Source organism: Ochlerotatus camptorhynchus, unplaced genomic scaffold (assembly GCF_037179485.1).
Source record: "Ochlerotatus camptorhynchus isolate MF236.1 unplaced genomic scaffold, CSIRO-AGI_Acam_v1.1 ptg000284l, whole genome shotgun sequence".
Lineage (NCBI taxonomy): Eukaryota > Metazoa > Arthropoda > Insecta > Diptera > Culicidae > Ochlerotatus > Ochlerotatus camptorhynchus.
In genome coordinates this window covers 4,753,762-4,772,640 of record NW_027040773.1, presented here as the reverse complement: position 1 = coordinate 4,772,640, position 18,879 = coordinate 4,753,762, and the positions used below count along the sequence as shown (strand labels likewise).

The 18,879-nt window shown below is 40.0% G+C and overlaps 1 protein-coding gene across 1 annotated transcript in view; it reads left to right on the top strand.

Moving 5' to 3' along the window:
- LOC135706560 (lachesin-like) overlaps nucleotides 1-18,879 on the top strand; it is a 269,244-nt gene that overhangs the window by 204,910 nt on the left and 45,455 nt on the right. The window contains exon 3 of the mRNA XM_065228210.1: nucleotides 12,714-12,930. Within this exon, the coding sequence (XP_065084282.1) occupies nucleotides 12,714-12,930 (217 nt within the window). The remainder of the gene's footprint in view (nucleotides 1-12,713; nucleotides 12,931-18,879) is intronic.

Below are 18,879 nucleotides of genomic sequence, written 5' to 3'. Positions count from 1 at the left end.
CAACACGGACTATGAGCGTGTCATGGGACGCCATGGTCTCGGCGAAATGAGCGAGAACGGTGAGCTGTTTGCAGAATTTTGTGGCAATAACGACATGGTGATCGGGGGCTCGCTCTTCCCCCATCGTCCAATACACAAAGTCACGTGGGTTTCCCGTGATGGACATACCGAGAATCAGATCGACCACATCTGCATCAGCCAAAAATGGAGACGGAGCCTTCTTGATGTCCGGAATAAACGCAGCGCCGACATCGCGTCTGACCATCACCTTCTAATCGGTGAAATCCGCCTACACATGGCGTGGATCCAGCGACGGGAGGAGAGACTCGGGCGGCGGTTCAACACACGCCGACTTGAAGATCCAGCGGTAAAAAGGTCTTTTGTTCATGAACTTGAGACTCGAGCTGCGGACGTTCCAGAAGGTGGCAGCGTAGAAGAACAATGGACGGCCATCAAGAATGCCTTTATAGAAACAAGCGAGAACAACTTGGGTGAGCTGCGCACCCAGAGGAAAGAGTGGATCACAGATGAAACCAGGCGGAAGATTGAGGAGCGTAGAGAAGCAAAAGCCGCGATAGAGCGGGCGAGAACCAGAGGAGCCAAGAACGAAGCCCGTCAACGGTACTCGGCTCTAGAGAAGGAAGTCAAGCGCTCTTGCAGACGGGACAAGCGAGCGTGGGTGAACTCCCTGGCCGACGAAGGGGAGAAAGCCGCAAACACTGGCGATATACGCCTCCTCTACGATATCTCACGACGCCTGAGTGGAGCAAGGATGAACCCGAGGATGCCAGTGAAGGACACGACTGGACAATTGCTTACCGACCCCACTGACCAGCTGAAACGCTGGTTTGAGCACTTCGAACAACTTCTTCAAGTTTCGACGGCCAACCAGCCATCAACATCTCGGCATGATCCCCCTAGGGTGCGGCGCATCACTCGCGTCAATTCCGAGGCCCCATCACTGCAGGAGATTGAAGCAGCTATCCGAAGCATGGAATCCAACAAGGCTCAAGGGGTCGATCGCATATCAGCAGAGATGCTCAAAGCTGACCCCATGCTATCCGCACAAATGTTGCATCAACTATTCTGTAATATCTGGGACACCGCGACTTTTCCGGCCGACTGGATGCAGGGCATCTTAGTGAAGGTCCCAAAGAAGGGGGATCTGACTGTGTGCGACAATTGGCGAGGCATCATGTTACTGTGTATTGTTCTCAAAGTTCTGTGCAAAGTTATCCTGAATCGGATACAGGAGAAGATCGACGCGACTCTCCGACGGCAGCAGGCAGGATTCCGTGCCGGAAGATCTTGTGTGGACCATATTGTCACGCTCCGCATCATCCTGGAGCAGGTCAATGAATTCCAAGAGTCCCTTTATTTGATATTCATTGACTACGAAAAAGCTTTCGACCGTCTCAATCACGAGAATCTGTGGGGCGCTCTGAGACGCAAGGGAGTCCCGGATAAAATCGTCAACCTCATCGAAGCGCAGTATGAGGCTTTCACGTGCAGAGTTCTGCATAACGGAGCCTTGTCCGACCCTATCCGGGTAGTCGCTGGTGTGAGACAAGGATGTATACTATCACCGCTACTGTTTCTCATCGTAATCGACGAGATCATGGTAGGTGCAATTCACCGTGTACCGAACCGTGGGCTGCTTTGGTAACCTATCACCATGGAGCATCTCAACGACTTCGATTTGGCTGATGATGTTGCTCTACTAGCACAACGGCGCTCTGATATGCAGAGTAAGCTCAATGACCTAGCCGAACGCTCCTCTGCGGCGGGTCTCACCATCAACGTCAACAAGACCAAATCGTTGGATATCAACACGGGCAACCCTTCCAACTTTACGGTAGCGGGTCGAAAGTTTCCAATATCTTGGCAGCCAAATAGCGTCGAAATGCTGGTTACTCTATGGATACCAGAAACGTAGAACTACCGGATCATTAAAAACTGCAAGAACTCTAAGAGCCGCAGAACTTCTAATATTCCACACCCGATATTTTTTCAACAAGTGACATCTACTGCGATAATCAGCCTTGCTGGATTAGATCAATGCGCGGAGCTATGCAGAAGATTTTTACGACGTTAACTTTTTTTTTAAATAACAATAGTTATTAGTCTACCAAAAAACCTCCCACTACTCCCACTTCAGACGGACCGCGGCCTAGAATTTGCCTTTCATGGCTCAGCTTTCTGCATTTTGTAAATTTTGTCAAATGGAAGGAAGGGCAACCAGCTTGACATGGTCTCGAAAGGTGATGACGATAATCGTTGCCAAAAATGATAATAGGAAGACGATGACACTCCCTGCCTGGCCGGCATTCCCAGACGACGACAGCGCAGCACGACGAGCGGTCCAAGTCACTTCCTCGGTATGAGGGTCGGAATAAACCGAAAGCGTTTGTTTACATAATTTCAAATGAGTTTAATTTTTAGCTCCCATATTAATTATATTGCTGCTGCTGGTGGCTGCCACTCCGTGGTGTTTTCGTTTGTCGAGGGGAGGGAGATTGGAAATTGGGGATGTGAGAGAGATTACACTTAACGACTTGGAACTTTTTCGAGCTGTGACTGTTGTGTTGGTGGCTTTTCGACGCGTTTTTGCGGTTTTTTGTCTGCGGTGGCAGGATTTTACACTGTGTTTTATGGGAATTTGGGGAATGGGAACAGTAACGACACAATGTGGAAGCGGTTTTCTTTTAACGATTGTTTACAAAAGGTTCTGCACTGTCATTCAGGTGTGAAAGGTCGGTTGGTCGACGATGTTAATGTGGAAATTGCGGATGTGACTATTTTGCAAAATGGATATGGCTCTGTGTTTTTGAACGGATGGCGGTGTCAATACGAAAGTCGAACCATGGGTACAATTCTCGCCTTTGTTGTAATTCACAGTCATCAAAATTGGCTACATGAAAGACACCAGATTCCTGAAAACTGCAACAAAATTCATTAAATGTCATAAATCAAGCCCCATGGAAGCTAACCAAGTGTGAACGGACACCGAATCATTGCCAAGTATGTACTTCCACCAGCCCATTTCACATCCGGAGCTCTGAAATTTGAAATTGAAACAAAAGTGTTTATGTGTTTGCCAATCGCAATGCACCGGGATACGTTGTTCCTGTCGCAGTGCCTTCGATATCGAACCAGTGTGGCCCCAAAGGGATGGGCACCGGTCCAGGCAACGCCAAAAGCATACACTCACACTCACACATACAAGATAGCTATGGTGCTTTCGCTTAATGTTTGTTTTATTAAAATTACACCACTTAATGGGGACCTAACGGCCCATATGTTCGGATGACTATGACCTCCCGGTCTCGGAGGCTGCGGATTTGCTAGCGCCGCCGCAGACATGATGAAATTCAATTTGAAAAGTCTCCCCGCCGGTTAAATGCCACTGGATACGTTTGTCGAAGGGACGTTGGACGTTTTCGAGCAGTTTGAGTCTGCGGACTTTTTTCAATTTTTTTTTTGTTGTGATACTTTATAACTTATTGATTGGTGTGGCTGTGGCTCATTTTTGGTAACTTTAAGTGATAAAGTTTTGAATATAGGAACATATAAAATCTTTCCACCACAGACGCACAGGCGGTAAAATTTACGAGGGTGACGCTCGATTGTTCGTTGATCCAATGTTTTGAAAAATGACCTACTACCAAAGATGTCGGCTTTTTAGGGCAACCGCAATCAGCGAAGAAGAAGGTCATGTTTACATTCGATTAGCATGTTGTCCTCCAGTGCGAAGGAGTAGGGTTTTTGATCCAATTTCCGTCCTACTAAGCACAACCCGCGCTTTACCTCTTTTGTTTGAATGAGTTTGAACAAAAACTGGAATATTTCTGTCAAAGATAATTTCTAAATTTATTCACTTTTCCATACGTTGGATTTGATAAAGAGTCACAAATTGTTGATTTATTGTTTAAAATCTAATACTGCTTCTTGATAATAAATTCGTTCTATGAGTTTCAATTCTGTCAAACGCCGTTAGATTTTCTTCGTCTTACGGATAAACGTAGAAATCACTAGGAGTGCTTCTTTTGTTTTGAAAACAATTAGCGTAAATATGCACACTAATAGGATTTATGTTGTAGCTAATGAACTAACGCATCGGAACAAACCTATTATTGACTTGTGCATGGTGAAATCATTGATATTATTGATCTTTTCTGATCGATAGAACGGAAATGGACGATTGCGACGAAGTTGTGCTCTACCCTACAGCGTATGAAAATAAGCTTAATGGGAGCGTCTGTTGGGATGCGTCGAGGCTAATTTTCCCGGCAAATATTTGTTCGATACACACGACAGGTTCGGGTGAAAGATATCGATTGTGAAATTCAGGACTCAAAAGGATAAAGCTTAGCTTTAAGGACTTGTTTGGTTGCTTTGTTTTTGAAAGTATAAACTTCAGTCAAAAATGATATTGAATGATGATTGGCGAAATTGAAGACGCTATTTGAATCCAGATGAGCCACATTTTATTTGTTGATGAGTTGATCCTAACAGCTCCAATGTTCTTATATAAAGCAAGGTTATGTGAAAAACTGGGCTCAGCACAGTGGTTTGAAAACGCTAAAATGTGCGCTTTATTATTTACACGAAAACCGATTATTATAGACATGTCCCAAGTACCATACAGCATTTCCAGCCCACCCGATTAGGCATGAGTGTTTCCTTCTTGAATGAAACATTACTCATATATTTGCTGCTATGCGGCGCCGGTGGTGTAGTGGTGAGCGTGAATACCTTTCACCCCAGCAGGCCTGGGTTTAATCCCAGTCGGCGCCGCTGGGATTTTCTGAGGCATAACATCTCTGATCACGCCTTCCTTCGGGAAGTAAAGCCGTTGGTCCACGGTTCATGAGTTGATGAGTCGATAGGTAGGTTCCAGGTGTGGGAGCTGCCTCCCAGGCCTCGGTTGCATTGGTGCTCAGTATGGAAAACAAGCCAAGAAAAAAAAATCGAATTCGGCCTTTTTGTATTTTTCCGTAGAAACATAACACAAAGTTATTTTGATCGTTCACTACAGGTTGAAGGTTGTTGATTTCATTTTGTTTAATGACAAAGGATAACCTTGAAGACGGCATCTACTACAAATTTTCAAATAATTATCCAACAGTATTTTAAAACCGAAAAATTTCAGTTTTTCACTAACAAGTTTCTTGTTTCTGAACTTCACTTATTTAATTTGGGTAGAGGTTTAATCATTTAAAATTAGTATCCATGATCTAAACATTACTTGTTTTTTAACTTGAAACGCTAAGAGAGATGAACCAAATAGAACAGGTGAAGGACTTCCCAATATATAGAACTGTAATTTAAATATTGATATACTTGCTGCTTTCAATGGTTGCATTTTTCATTTCAATAAGATAATTTAGCTACTTCTTTCATTAAATTATGATTACTTAAGTAACTTTTGAAAAAGGCATTTTCTGCAAATGGACTTAGTTTTTATAAAAAAAAATAATGATATGAAAATGGTTGATTTATTCAAAATGACATCTGAGAAAAATTGTAGGCATTTAAATGTTCTTCGAGAAACAAATACACTGAAAGAAAAACCTCAGTTAATTCATTTTGAAAACTGTAAAAAAGTTGATTTTCTCGAAATACTCCACTTTAATCCTATAGTTTACTATATTTGTCTTGTAAAGGAATCTGAAAAATACCCTAAAATTAGGTGAAGAGTGCAAGCTAGAATCTAAAATAGCTAAAATCTTTTATTTTTCATATTTTCATTGATTTTCAAAATATAATGAAATTGCATATTTCCTACTGAAAAAGCTAAAATTTGCACACTACTAAAAAGTCATGTAAATTTCGGTTCCCTGGGACCGACACATGTAAGCGGGCATTTTGACATAAGAATCAGTTGAAAGAAACGTGAAAATCAATTCAATCAAATGTTCTCTTCGTCGACTAGCTGATGTTTCGGTTTGAGAACACTTAATTTTACATGAAATTTTTGTTTACGTTCTATGATTTACGTCCAATATGGATTACGTCTCGTGTTAAAACAGTTATTTCTAAGTTTGTGGATTCGACGCATATTTTCTTTTTTTAATTTGCACGTGTACACACTTAGAGAAATGCATGTAAATTTAGGTGCTCTGAGAGTGACATATACGAGTGTAAATTTTGACATAAATTTGAGTCATAACAGACGCGAAATATAGCTCAATCAAACGTATTTTTCGTCGAGCAACGAACTTTTAAGTCTCGGAGCACTTATTATTACATGACCTGTTTGTTTACGTCTCATCTTTTATGTCAAAGATGGATTCCGTCACGTGTAAAATTAGTTAATTCTAAGTGTGCAAACTAAGGTACACACTACAAAAAAGACATAAAATAAAATTTGAAAGAAAAACGAAAAAAAAAAGACATGTAAATTTCAGTGCCTTGAGACCGACACACCGTATATTTATTTATTAATTTATGACTGAACATCAACAGCCGTTATTGCCCCAATGATGTAGCTTAAACTAAACCTGAAAAGTACTAAAACAAAACATCAATAAGTACATAGATAGTCATCTCGTAAAAAAAGGAATATTACTAAACAAACTAAACTGATCTACACACTACTAAAAAGTCATGTAAATTTCGGTTCCCTGAGACCGTAAGCGGACCTTTTGACATAAGAATCAGTTGTAAGAAACGTGAAAATCAATTCATACAAACGTTCTCTTCGTCGACTAGCGGATGTTTTGGTTTGAGAACACTTAATTTTACATGAAATTTTTGTTTACGTTCTATGATTTACGTCCAATATGGACTACGTTTCGCGTAAAAGTAGTTATTTCTAACTGCACAGTTCGAAAAAGTAGTGTAAATTTCTGTTCAATATGATGCACATAAATGGAGCGTCACATATCATATAAGTTTACATTATATATCATGTAAAGTTCTGACACATTTCATGTAATGTAAAAATATTGTATACAAAAGCCCATCTTTGTAAACAACATTGTTTACAAGTTGCTCGGTTGCGTTAAATGAAATTTAAGTTTACGTGTTTACATCACAATCAAAATTTAAAATTTTTAGCTGTGTGTGTCGAAAAAAACGAACCTCTGGTGAAGCAGCTGGCGAGTCAGGTCAAAATCAAACAGTGCGGAGACCCTATTGAAGAGTCTCTGTAAACCACCGATTGCACCGAACATGCTATAATTAGTTCGCTGTATGGGCAGGCGCAGCATTGAATTATTCCGTAGGGCTTGGGGTTGAACATTGATGTCAATTTGCTCAAGGAGGACAGGGCAATCGGTGCGACCTTGCAAAATATCCGCAATTAGCAATGCCCTTGCTGTATCTCTTCGAACCGACAGGCGCTCCAGATGGATCAGTTGCAATTTGCAAACGACTTTCGTAGCTAGGCAATCGAAAGGGATCCGTCTACGGCAGTTTACGTAGCGCATATCTCAGGAACCGTCGCTGAACAGATTAAACTCTTTTGACACCGTTGTTGTAGTGAGGAGTCCAGACAACCGAGCAGTTTTCTAATATGGAGCGAGACAAGAAGCAGTACAACGATTTAAGGCAGTAGATATCCGTGAAGTCTTTGGCAATCCTGAAGATAAACCCTAGAATTCTGGAAGCTTTGTCGACGGCGTGCGAGATGTGCTGCTTGAAAGAGAGTTTTGTATCCAGAATCACGCCAAGGTCCTTAATTTGGCTGACGCGCTCAATTTCAGTGCCTAACAAAACATACTTGAACAAAATAGTCTCTTTCTTGTGCGAAAAAGAGATAACCGAGCATTTGGACGGGTTAACCTTAATACGATTCAGAATACACCAATCAGCAAAAGCATTCAGCTGACGTTGAAGGGAGCAACAGTCTTCAATTGAGTGAATTCGGAGGTAGAGTTTAAGGTCATCTGCGTAAGATAATCGTGGTCCCTCAATTACCAGATTCACGTCGTTGAAATAAATCAGGAAAATCAGCGGTCCCAGGTGACTACCCTGAGGTATGCCGGATGTGGCAGCGAACGTACGGGACTGGTGATCACCAATGACAACAGTAAGATAGCGATCGGTGAGGTACGACTGAAACCATTGCAAAAGGCAGCTGTGGATACCAAGCCTGTCCAGTTTAGCGATTGATATGCGGTGATTCAATTTATCGAAGGCAGCAGATAAGTCAGTATAAATGACATCCGTCTGAGCACGATCCGACATACTGTTAGAGATGTAGGAAGTAAGGCACAGCAAGTTAGTGGCAGTGGAGCGACCAGCCATGAAACCATGCTGGTCGATACTAATATACGGCTTACAGTGAGCGAGTAACGGTTCCATAACAACGAGTTCGAACAATTTAGCAACAGCGCTAAGCGAAGTAATGGCACGGTAGTTGCCAACGTCCTGTTTGTTGCCTTTTTTATGTACTGGAAACATGTGCGCTAGCTTCCAACTGGAAGTTAAAACGCCGACGTCCACAAACCGTTGAAAAACGTGCAGCAGTGGAGACAACAAACTGTCCAAGTGCTTTTTGAGGAACGCAGATGGAATTCCATCAGAGGATTGTACGACGACTTGAGTTTCGAGGAAGCCCTGAAAAACATCTCGGGATTGATGTCAATTCTGCTCATGGTTTGGCCAGAAAGTGGTACGTAACTGGCAGCCAGTCGGGCATGGTCGTCACTCAGTCTCTCGTCCGTGAAGACACTAGCAAATTTTTCAGAGAACAGCTGACAGATATCTTGCGGAGATGAGGCCACGTTACCATTAAGTGTCATAGACGACGGCAGACCAGCTTCATGACGTTGTTCGTTGACAAACTTCCAAAACTGCTTGGGACGTGCCTTGAGCTGTTTCTGCAATCCACGTCGATACTGAAGAAAGCACCGTTTCGCAAGTCATTTGTATGCGTGATTGATCCTGACATAGTGACGTTGAAGGGATAGTGTGCGGTGCTTGGTATATCTGAGAGTATTAACTTAAAAACTCGTTTCTCTACCGCTACGCCTAGATAGAAACGGGGCAAGTCTGACATATCTGATAATGAATTATTTGTTGTTTAATATACAATCATGGAAAATACATTCTGTTGCTAGACATCATGACTTACATTTGGAAATACAGTGGGGGAAATTCGTTTAAACGCAATGTCATTTTTGCGTTTATTTTCAACACAAAAGATCGAGACAAAAAATCAAATATAGTTTGTCATAGCCCATCAGAAGTCTCGTATTTGAGAACACAATTTGATTGGAAGTTCATAATGACTTTTGAAAAAATCCCAAAAAAGGTGATTTTGGGGGGGAAATTCGTTTAAACGCACACTAACGTAAAACCGCATTGAGCGTACCTATGCTCCTGTTATCTTGCGCATCTGTCATATTTACACTGTATAGCCCTCGTTCGCCATTAACACGAGTTTAAATTTGCGTTGCGTGGTAGTTGTTGCTTGTTTTCGGCAAAATGGGTAAAGGAAAGTATTTAAGCCAGTCGGAGCAAATACTGGTTCGAGAACTCAAAAGTCGCGGTGAGAGCAATCGCAAAATTGCACGTGTGATCCACAGATCGGAAGCAGCAATCAGGAACCTGCTGAAAAAAGGCAAGACGTATGGCGTAAAATAGAAAACAAAGGGAAATTCGAAGATCACCAACCGTGTCCGAAACCAAATCATACAAATGGGAGACTCTGGAAACTTCTCTGCTGCGCAAATCAAGCAAGAAATGGGGCTTTCCATTTCTAAGAGGCGTGTACGGCAGATTCTACATGGAAGTGGCCACTTAAAGTACACCAAAAAAGCAAAAAAACCCAATCTTCAACCGGCCCACATTAGCGCCAGATTGAATTTCGCTAAAAAATACATGTCTTGGACTACGGAATGGGACAATGTTATTTTTTCTGACGAGAAGAAATTCAATTTGGACGGCCCAGACTGCACCGCATATTATTGGCACGATTTGAGGAAATCTCCGCAGGTTAAGTTGAGCAGGAACTTTGGAGGTGGTACTCTAATGTGTTGGGCCGCTTTTTCGATCCATGGAAAGACCCCTATTGCCACCATTTCAACCAGGATGAATTCGGGAAAGTACTTGGAGCTTCTGGAAGATGTTTTGATCCCGTTTACTGAAGACGTTATGCCGGAAAATTTCGTATTTCAACAGGATAATGCAGCAATTCATGTCAGCAAGCAATCTTTGAAATGGTTTTCTGAACGAGACATCAGTCTTTTGGATTGGCCAGCTCGTAGTCCGGATCTAAATCCTATCGAGAACTTGTGGGGCATCCTGGCACGACAGGTTTACAAAGGCGGAAGGCAGTTTAAAACAGTTCGTGAACTTGAGTCAGCCGTAAGAGAAGCCTGGAGCTTGATACCTGATACAACTCTGCAGAAGCTGGTGAAATCAATGCCGAACAGAATTTTCGAAACTATTCAGAAAAACGGAAAGCAAATGAAGTATTAACTATTGTTTATTGTTGATTTTTGAACTGTGAACTCGATTTGATTAATAAAACTAAAAGTGCGTTTAAACGAATTTCCCCCCCAAAATCACCTTTTTTGGGATTTTTTCAAAAGTCATTATGAACTTCCAATCAAATTGTGTTCTCAAATACGAGACTTCTGATGGGCTATGACAAACTATATTTGATTTTTTGTCTCGATCTTTTGTGTTGAAAATAAACGCAAAAATGACATTGCGTTTAAACGAATTTCCCCCACTGTAGTCTAAAATGTTTAAAATTCATAATTATTATTTTTAAATTGCTTTAACTTGAAAACGACTGAGCTTAGGAATAAAAATTACACACTTAGAAATAACTTATTTTACACGTGACGGAATCCATCTTTGAAGATGAGACGTAAACAAACATGTCATGTAAAATTAAGTGTCCCGAGACTGAAAAGTTCGTTGCTCGACGAAAAGAACGTTTGATTGAGCTATATTTCGCGTCTGTTATGACTCAAATTTATGTCAAAATTGACGCTCGAATGTGTCACTCTCAGAGTACCTAAATTTACATGATTTTTTCTAAGTGTGTACCCTACACTTCCACTGCTGCATCAAAACGATCAGAGAGAAAAAAGGAACCACGAGCGCATATTTGAATGTTTTTCTATTTTTCTATTTTTCTACATCCAAATTTTTCATTTTCTGCACGAACTTAAAGTGCTCTCTGTATAAAACCGCTCTAATCAATATTTTGTCTGTCATTCATTTTCTATTTGTGGACGCGCGTATGCACGTCCTTGTAAATTTATAGGTTTTATCGTTGAAAATCCGATGTTGTTCTATAAGTTTTTACATCACGTGGTGATATTAAACTGCAAGAGAAAATTATTAGAAAAACGTGTAATTTTATGAGTTTTATCATGTTTTTATTATGTGTATGATTTTTAATGTAAAACTTAATTAAAACATAGTTTAATGCGATGTAATTTTAAAATGGTTTTGGTTTACATGTCATGTAATATTCCTTATTTTTTGCTGTGCGCGCAGTTTTGTAAACCGCGGTTTTCGTGATCCTGTGCGGTCACCACGGTTTTCTGAGGCATGGTTCGTATAAATAGCTCTAATTTCATGTTAGTTAGTAGAATAAACAGCGGATTCATTAATAAACTATTAATGTCAGTGAACCGTGATGAAATTTATTCCGTGAAGTCCTCGTAGACTACCCGAGCCTGCATAATGGCTTCTCTCCGTTGCAGTTGACGCCTAAATACGTTTCACAACTTGTTTATGATTGATCGCATTATTACCTTGAAATTTCAGGACCACAAATTTCAACTCTCACAAAACATACACAGTTCGAAAAGTAATGTAAATTTCTGTTCAATATGATGCACATAAATGGAGCGTCATATATCATATAAGTTTACATTATATATCATGTAATGTTCTGGCACATTCCATGCAATGTAGCAAATATTGTATACAAAAGCCCATCTTTGTAAACAATATTGTTTACAAGTTGCTCGGTTGCGTGAAATTAAATTTAAGTTTACGTGAATGAATGTTTACATCACAATTAAAATTCAGAATTTTTATCTGTGTACCACAGTGTTCACTCGGCTGTCGACAGAAGTAGGCCACTCTCGATGTGTGTCACGCGATCGTGTGTTTACTTGGCAGCAACCATTTGTGTGGTCCTCCTCATTGTTATTCATCAGCAGTTCTTTCGGTCGATGCGTCGTCGACTTTGGAAAGCAACCGTCTCGTGATGAGTGTGTGAGTGCTGACCACGTTTTGCATCCATTGCTGCAATGGAAGCGCTCTGCCCCCCGTTGATGATACTTTCATACAATGAAACCACTGGAAGTGGCTCTCGTTCTGATGGAGGAGGCTTATTGGATAGCGGAAGATAAAGTGTTTATTGTGTTAAACCTTTTGACTATAGTTTTAAGATTTATTGCATAGTGAACAATAACCCTTGGCTCTGAAAAGTTAATTCGATTGAGTCTTATCAAATAAATGATTAATCAACAAAAAAAAAATACAACAACAGCAAACACGGAGTTCCAAAGTTGGAGTTATAGATATCCTCATAACGGCCATTTGTGGACTTTTCACCTTAATGCTTCATCATATTTTTGCTTCTGTTTCTAAAATATGCATCTCCAATTTTCCAATCATCATCGGCAAACATGTCGAACAACAGCCAACTAATCTTTTACAGTTTTTAATTTGCAGTTAGCAAATATTATTCTCTAATCCCCGAAAATGCTTCTTTCGATTCATCATTTCAGGTCGCCTGGATGCACTTTGAGCAGTCGGCCATCTTGACCGTGCACAACCACGTAATCACCCGGAATCCCCGGATCAGCGTTACGCACGACAAGCACGACAAACACAAAACCTGGTTTCTGCATATTTCCAACGTACAGGAAGAGGACAAAGGACGCTACATGTGCCAGATCAATACGGTTACGGCCAAGACCCAATTTGGTTATCTTCATGTGGTTGGTAAGTTGTTGATTCCGTTTTACTCCCTAGGATACGTAGAGAGAAGAAGCCAGCAAAAGTGGTACGAGTTTCGCCGCCGGTACCGGGCCGAAGATGTAAAACGGAGCTATAAACCGAAAAATTGGCACGCTGACTAATTTGCATATTGATACGATGCAAATTGATGAATCGATCGCTTCCCTGGTACTGCCTTCCGGGTGTGACACCGCGTTTGCGTGCAAGGAGGAAAAGTCGGGGAGCAAGCCGAAAGCGTGTGAGTGACAACAACTGGGTTTGGTATGCAAATATGACTGGAGCACATATTTACCAACTCTGACTGTTCGATAATTCACATTTTGTGGTTGATTTGGTGTGATGGCAATAACTTGTTGCGTCTGGTATGCCGTCGATGTCGTCGTCGTCGCTGGTGTTGAATGAGCTGCTGATTTCGGCTAGCACATAGCAAAGAAAAACCACACTGCAGACGGAATGGAGCCATGATTCCATGCGTTACAAATTGTGGAACTTTAATTGGCACCGGAAAATAGCAGTCCTCTCGGTGGTGCATTCGATGAATTCACACTGGTAAACGTTTCGTTTGCAGTTGAATTGATGAATGTACGGGTACCTCTGATCGATGGCAAACGAGACCGACTGGAAGTCAATATTCATTCGTCAATTTTGACACCCCATCGAATCGACAGAAGTGTCATTCATTGACGATTTAATAATGACTTCATTAGGACGAAAGCATGGTACAAAAGAAGAGATGCTTGAATCAGAGTGGACGAAATCGCTAATATTGAAAGTTGGAGGCGAACCAGCCCAAGGCTGAAAGCCTCCTTAATAAAGCTAAATAATAATAATAATATTGAAATGTCAGCGTTATGCTACCTACACCATGTTAAATGATTTGTTGTGGTTGTCGCACGCTCCATCTAACAAACGCGATTTTTTTTTAGCATTAGCACTATTTAGTTGTTTGATATATTTTTTTATAAAAATCATAACGAGCCAGTATTATTCGGAATGAAGGTGAACCAGCCCAAGGCTGAAAGCCTCCCTAATAAAGATAAATTAATTAATTATTATTCGGAATCGTAGACTTCCCATGAATATAATGTGACGCGTTTTGATTTTTCTAAAAATTAAAAAAAAAACAGATATATTAAATCCAACTAAATAAATATTAGATTTCTGTGGTTTTCTGAGCCCTATTTTTGCCTTGATGTTTTGTTTTTCGATTTTTGATATCTTATTCCAATATTTGTAGAAAAATCAAAATGTATTTATTAGTATATGGACAGTCCCTAATATATCTGGATGTAAGGAATATAAATCTGGATAACTTTTTCGAAGGGACGTATCAGTTTTTGTAAACAACGCATTTCATCAGCGATTTGGCGTAACTGGTAGCTCGTCCACGCATACTAACACTACCATCAGAAAAGGAAAATTTTCCCCTATCTGATGGTAGTATTAGAATGCGTGGGCAAACTTCCAGTTACGCCGAATCGACGATGAAATGCATTGTTTACAAAAGCTGTATTGCGGGTGTTCGCCCTAATTAGACTCACAGCAGATATTTTGTGTCACACCACACAATTTTCACATCGGCTTCTGCATGTAGCGTACACGCTCCTATAGTTGAGTCTCCATGCACAACTATAGGAACCTAACGCTTCTAACGTACCGCAACTATACACTGAAACAAGGACCATAGTTTGGAATACTATTTTGCAGAAAACACTTATTTTCAATATAACCACGCTTATTACTGTTAAATCTACTATGAATTCAGTATAGTTGACAATGAATGTTAACAAATTTACTGATTCTGGCAAAACTACTATGCTTGTTCAAAATGCATAGTAATTTTGATAGAAATAATAGTAATATTAAATGAAATAATTTTCTGCAAAAATATATTGGTGAGGGTATTCTAATCTAATCTAATCTAACATCAACACAGTCAGCTCTTGAAAGCATCCTGGAATATGATATATATATATATATACCTACATCATTTTTCTTGTCTATTTGATATATGTCTCACATCGAAGATGCGTCACACATTTCAAAACGGCCAGGCCTACTGTGCAGCATTTAAGGGGCAAGATGATTCAAAAAACATCGGGCCTGTTTAAATTAGAAGATTTAAACACGATGCTTCAGAATCCAATAAATGGATGAAACGTGGACATCTCGTACCGTATGTTCCGATTTTGGTAATTATATGATTGGTTGGTCGTTGGAAGCATCAAAGCTAGAAAGGTTAAGTGTTGCTCCATTTTCTTCTGACGGTTGGGGTATGAGCACTAACTCTTATCCTAGCTTTTTATGACTTATGACTATTGCGCCATTATTCGAATTCTGAAAAGAGAAAAGGGAAAGGAAAAGAAGAAGGACAAAGGGGAAAGGATTATTAAAAAATATAGGAACATTAACAATATTTTTTATTTGAAATATACAATATAGAAATTCATGGTGGTCACTACCCGATTCTTGTCACTATTATCAATTCAATTTGGAATATGCTCTTCACCATGCAAATTTGAAAATCACTTATGCAGTTTGACACAAATTTAAAAATCAGTTGAATTACTCATTTGACCCCTTGGGCCTAGTTACATTCGACTTAATAGCGCCTGTTGACATCTGGCCATGTGGAACTTGTCTACGCCCTTGCGATCAGGCTATGTCACCAATCCTCCTCAATGGTGGGACTTCCCATCTCCTGGTATCCCCCTTAATCCTCCGGAAGAAATGATTTCCTGACTGTCAGCATTCCGCATTTTCAGCAGTTTAATATTGTGGTCACGAGCCAATGGTGTAGATCCAGGGCAGGGACCTCCCAGGTGTAGCAGCTTGCTAGTCTGCCAAAGGCTGCAAAATATGCTGTTTCCTCGTTTTCATTTACTCCGATGTGTCCCTAGGGATCCATACAAAATAATATACTTCTGAATTCCTTTGATACGGGGTTATTTGACCATGTCGAACTGGAAATTGATTATTACGCTAGCAGAATCACTTCTTTCTGGGGTCATTCAATAGTGTCAATCCACTCTGAACCCACAATAATGGCGTCACCGTGCTGTGGCAATGATGGCAATTATCTCTAATCCAAGCCAACCTGATTTGGAAGCACTGGGTAAGCGACTTATTGCATGAGCATGATTAACCGCCCATGGCTGCTGCTCTGTTATCGCCAGATCAGCTGCATTTACACAAAGAACCAACAGATTATGTTTGGGACTAACATTCATCCGCAATGTGTAAAAACATCAGATCTAATACTTAGCAATACAAGCGCCGGCCGTGTCCGAATGCAGGTCAAATAGGGAATGGGAAGGAATGTGTTGACATGACACTCGCTGTGAAGGAAACCTAGAAGTCCTCTGCGCTTTCACGAAAAATTACTGGGATATTGAATGTGGGGAAAGGTTTGCAGCATGGATCGCTTTAGCAAACTAATGCTGATTGTAGCGTACACAGGTGACTATAAACAGAACATCAAATTATATTTGTTTGTCTATGTGTTTGCAGTTAAATTTACAACTATTTAAATCAAATAAATGAAAAGCTCTTATAAATGGAAAGCTAATTCGGCAACTGTTTCTGGCTGTTCAACGCTGTTGACGATCATCATCACAAGTGAATTAATTAATAGGAACGAACTCACCAAATGAATCCATGAGCAATGTCAACCGGATGAAATTGCATGGCGCTGCTGGTCCATCTTTCTTGCTTGAATCAGAATGATATCCACCCTTGACCGTTTCCTCCACATCGTACTGATGATACTTTTCAACTGAAATAACATGTTACCTCTCCTTGAATCCATGATCCATGGTGATTTCTTTTAATCTGGGGAATTTCCTGTCTGTATCTGTGATTAAAGGAGTCTCCAGGATCACCACTTGTGGATCACTTCTCCGTGACGTCGTCGCAAACGAAAGAACGTCGGGGGTTCAGTGGGGGAGTTTATTTTCGGAGCTCCTTCTTGACTCTTTGCTTGAACTCTTTGTTATCGACTTCTGGACCGGTGTGATGGTTGGTTTTTTATACTGTTATAAAAATATGACGAAATATATTTTCCTATTTTTTACTCGTCAAATAAACAGCGGAGAAAATGCACGTCAAACTTGTTCAAATGCAGAGCCTACTATCGCAAAAATATATTGATGAGGGTATTTAATTTAAACCAGCAATATAGTATTTTTGACAATGGATTTTGTTTCAGTGTAGGAGCGTTTCCACCAAGTCCCCGACAAGATGGCAGATAATTTTACACGGAACCAAAAAATTACTCAAAATTATGTTCTTTTCACTCATCTCAGTTACTACAGAAACTTACCAGCCTTAATTGTTATGATATATATCTAAGTATTTTTACATTGTTCCTGTCTTGGCAATTCAGTATTTTAAACAGGTTTTTTAAACCTGCATGTCAGTATAACAATTGATATCTTTAAACTAAAAACTAAAACTAAATCTTATCTAAGTATAAAGGGAATTAATCGTTGCAATTGAGGATTGCAACGATTTTTGCCTGAAATTATTAATTATTTTGTTGGACATTTGTTCTAAAGTCTCAACATTCGAAATTCTATGTACTTCGGTAGTGCTGTACCAGGGAGGCAACTTCAAAGTCATTTTCAGAACTTTGTACTGAATCCTTTGAAGTGCTTTTTTCCTGGTAGTGCAACAACACGACCATATTGGCACAGCGTAAAGCATGGCCGGTCTAAAAACTTGTTTAAATATTAGAAGTTTATTCGTCAGGCAAAGTTTAGATTTCCTGTTTATAAGAGGATACAAACATTTTATATATTTGTTACATTTGGCTTGAATGCCCTCAATGTGATCTTTAAAAGTTAATTTTTGGTCAAGTATTAATCCAAGATATTTCACTTGGTTTGACCAGGAAATTGGAACTCCGTTCATAGTGACTATGTGGCTACTACTAGGTTTCAAAAACGAAGCTCTAGGCTTATGTGGAAATATTATAAGTTGAGTTTTGGAAGCGTTGAGAGAAATCTTCCATTTTTGTAAATAAGAAGAGAAAATATCTAAACTTTTCTGCAGTCTGCTGCAAGTAACACGAAGACTTCTTCCTTTAGCGGAAATGCCTGTGTCATCAGCGAACAAAGATTTGTGGCAACCCTGAGGCAAATCAGGGAGGTCCGAAGTGAAAATGTTATACAATATAGGCCCAAGAATGCTACCCTGAGGAACTCCTGCTCTAACAGGTAGTCGATTAGATTTGGAATTTTGATAATTTACCTGCAGAGTTCTGTCAGTTAAATAATTTTGAACTAATTTCATAATGTAAAGTGGAAAATTAAACTTTTTCAATTTAGCAATCAAACCTTCATGCCAAACACTGTCGAATGCTTTTCCTATGTCTAGAAGAGCAACTCCAGTTGAGTTGCCTTTAGATTTGTTTGAACGAATTAAATTGGTAACTCTTAAGAGTTGATGAGTAGTTGAATGCCCATGGCGAAATCCAAACTGCTCATCTTCCAAAATTGAGTTCGTATTGATGTGAAGCATCATTCTATTCAAAATTATCTTTTCAAAAAATTTACTTATTGAAGAAAGCAAACTTATTGGGCGGTAGCTAGAAGCTTCAGCTGGATTTTTATCCGGCTTCAAAATTGGAACATCTTTTGCATTTTCCATTTATCAGGAAAGTATGCCAAATGGAAACATCTGTTAAATAATTTTACCAAGAAAGACAAAGTACTTTCTGGGAGTTTTTTGATGAGGATATAGAAAATTCCATCATCACCTGGAGCTTTCATATTTTGAAACTTTTTAGTTATAGACCTTACTTCGTCCCCCAGGAATCATCAAAAATATTTTCCCGAGAGAAAATATTCAGAAAATCCCGAGCAACCTCATTCTCAATAGGACTAGTAAGACCCAAACTGAAATTATGGGAACTCTCGAATTGCTTAGCAAGTT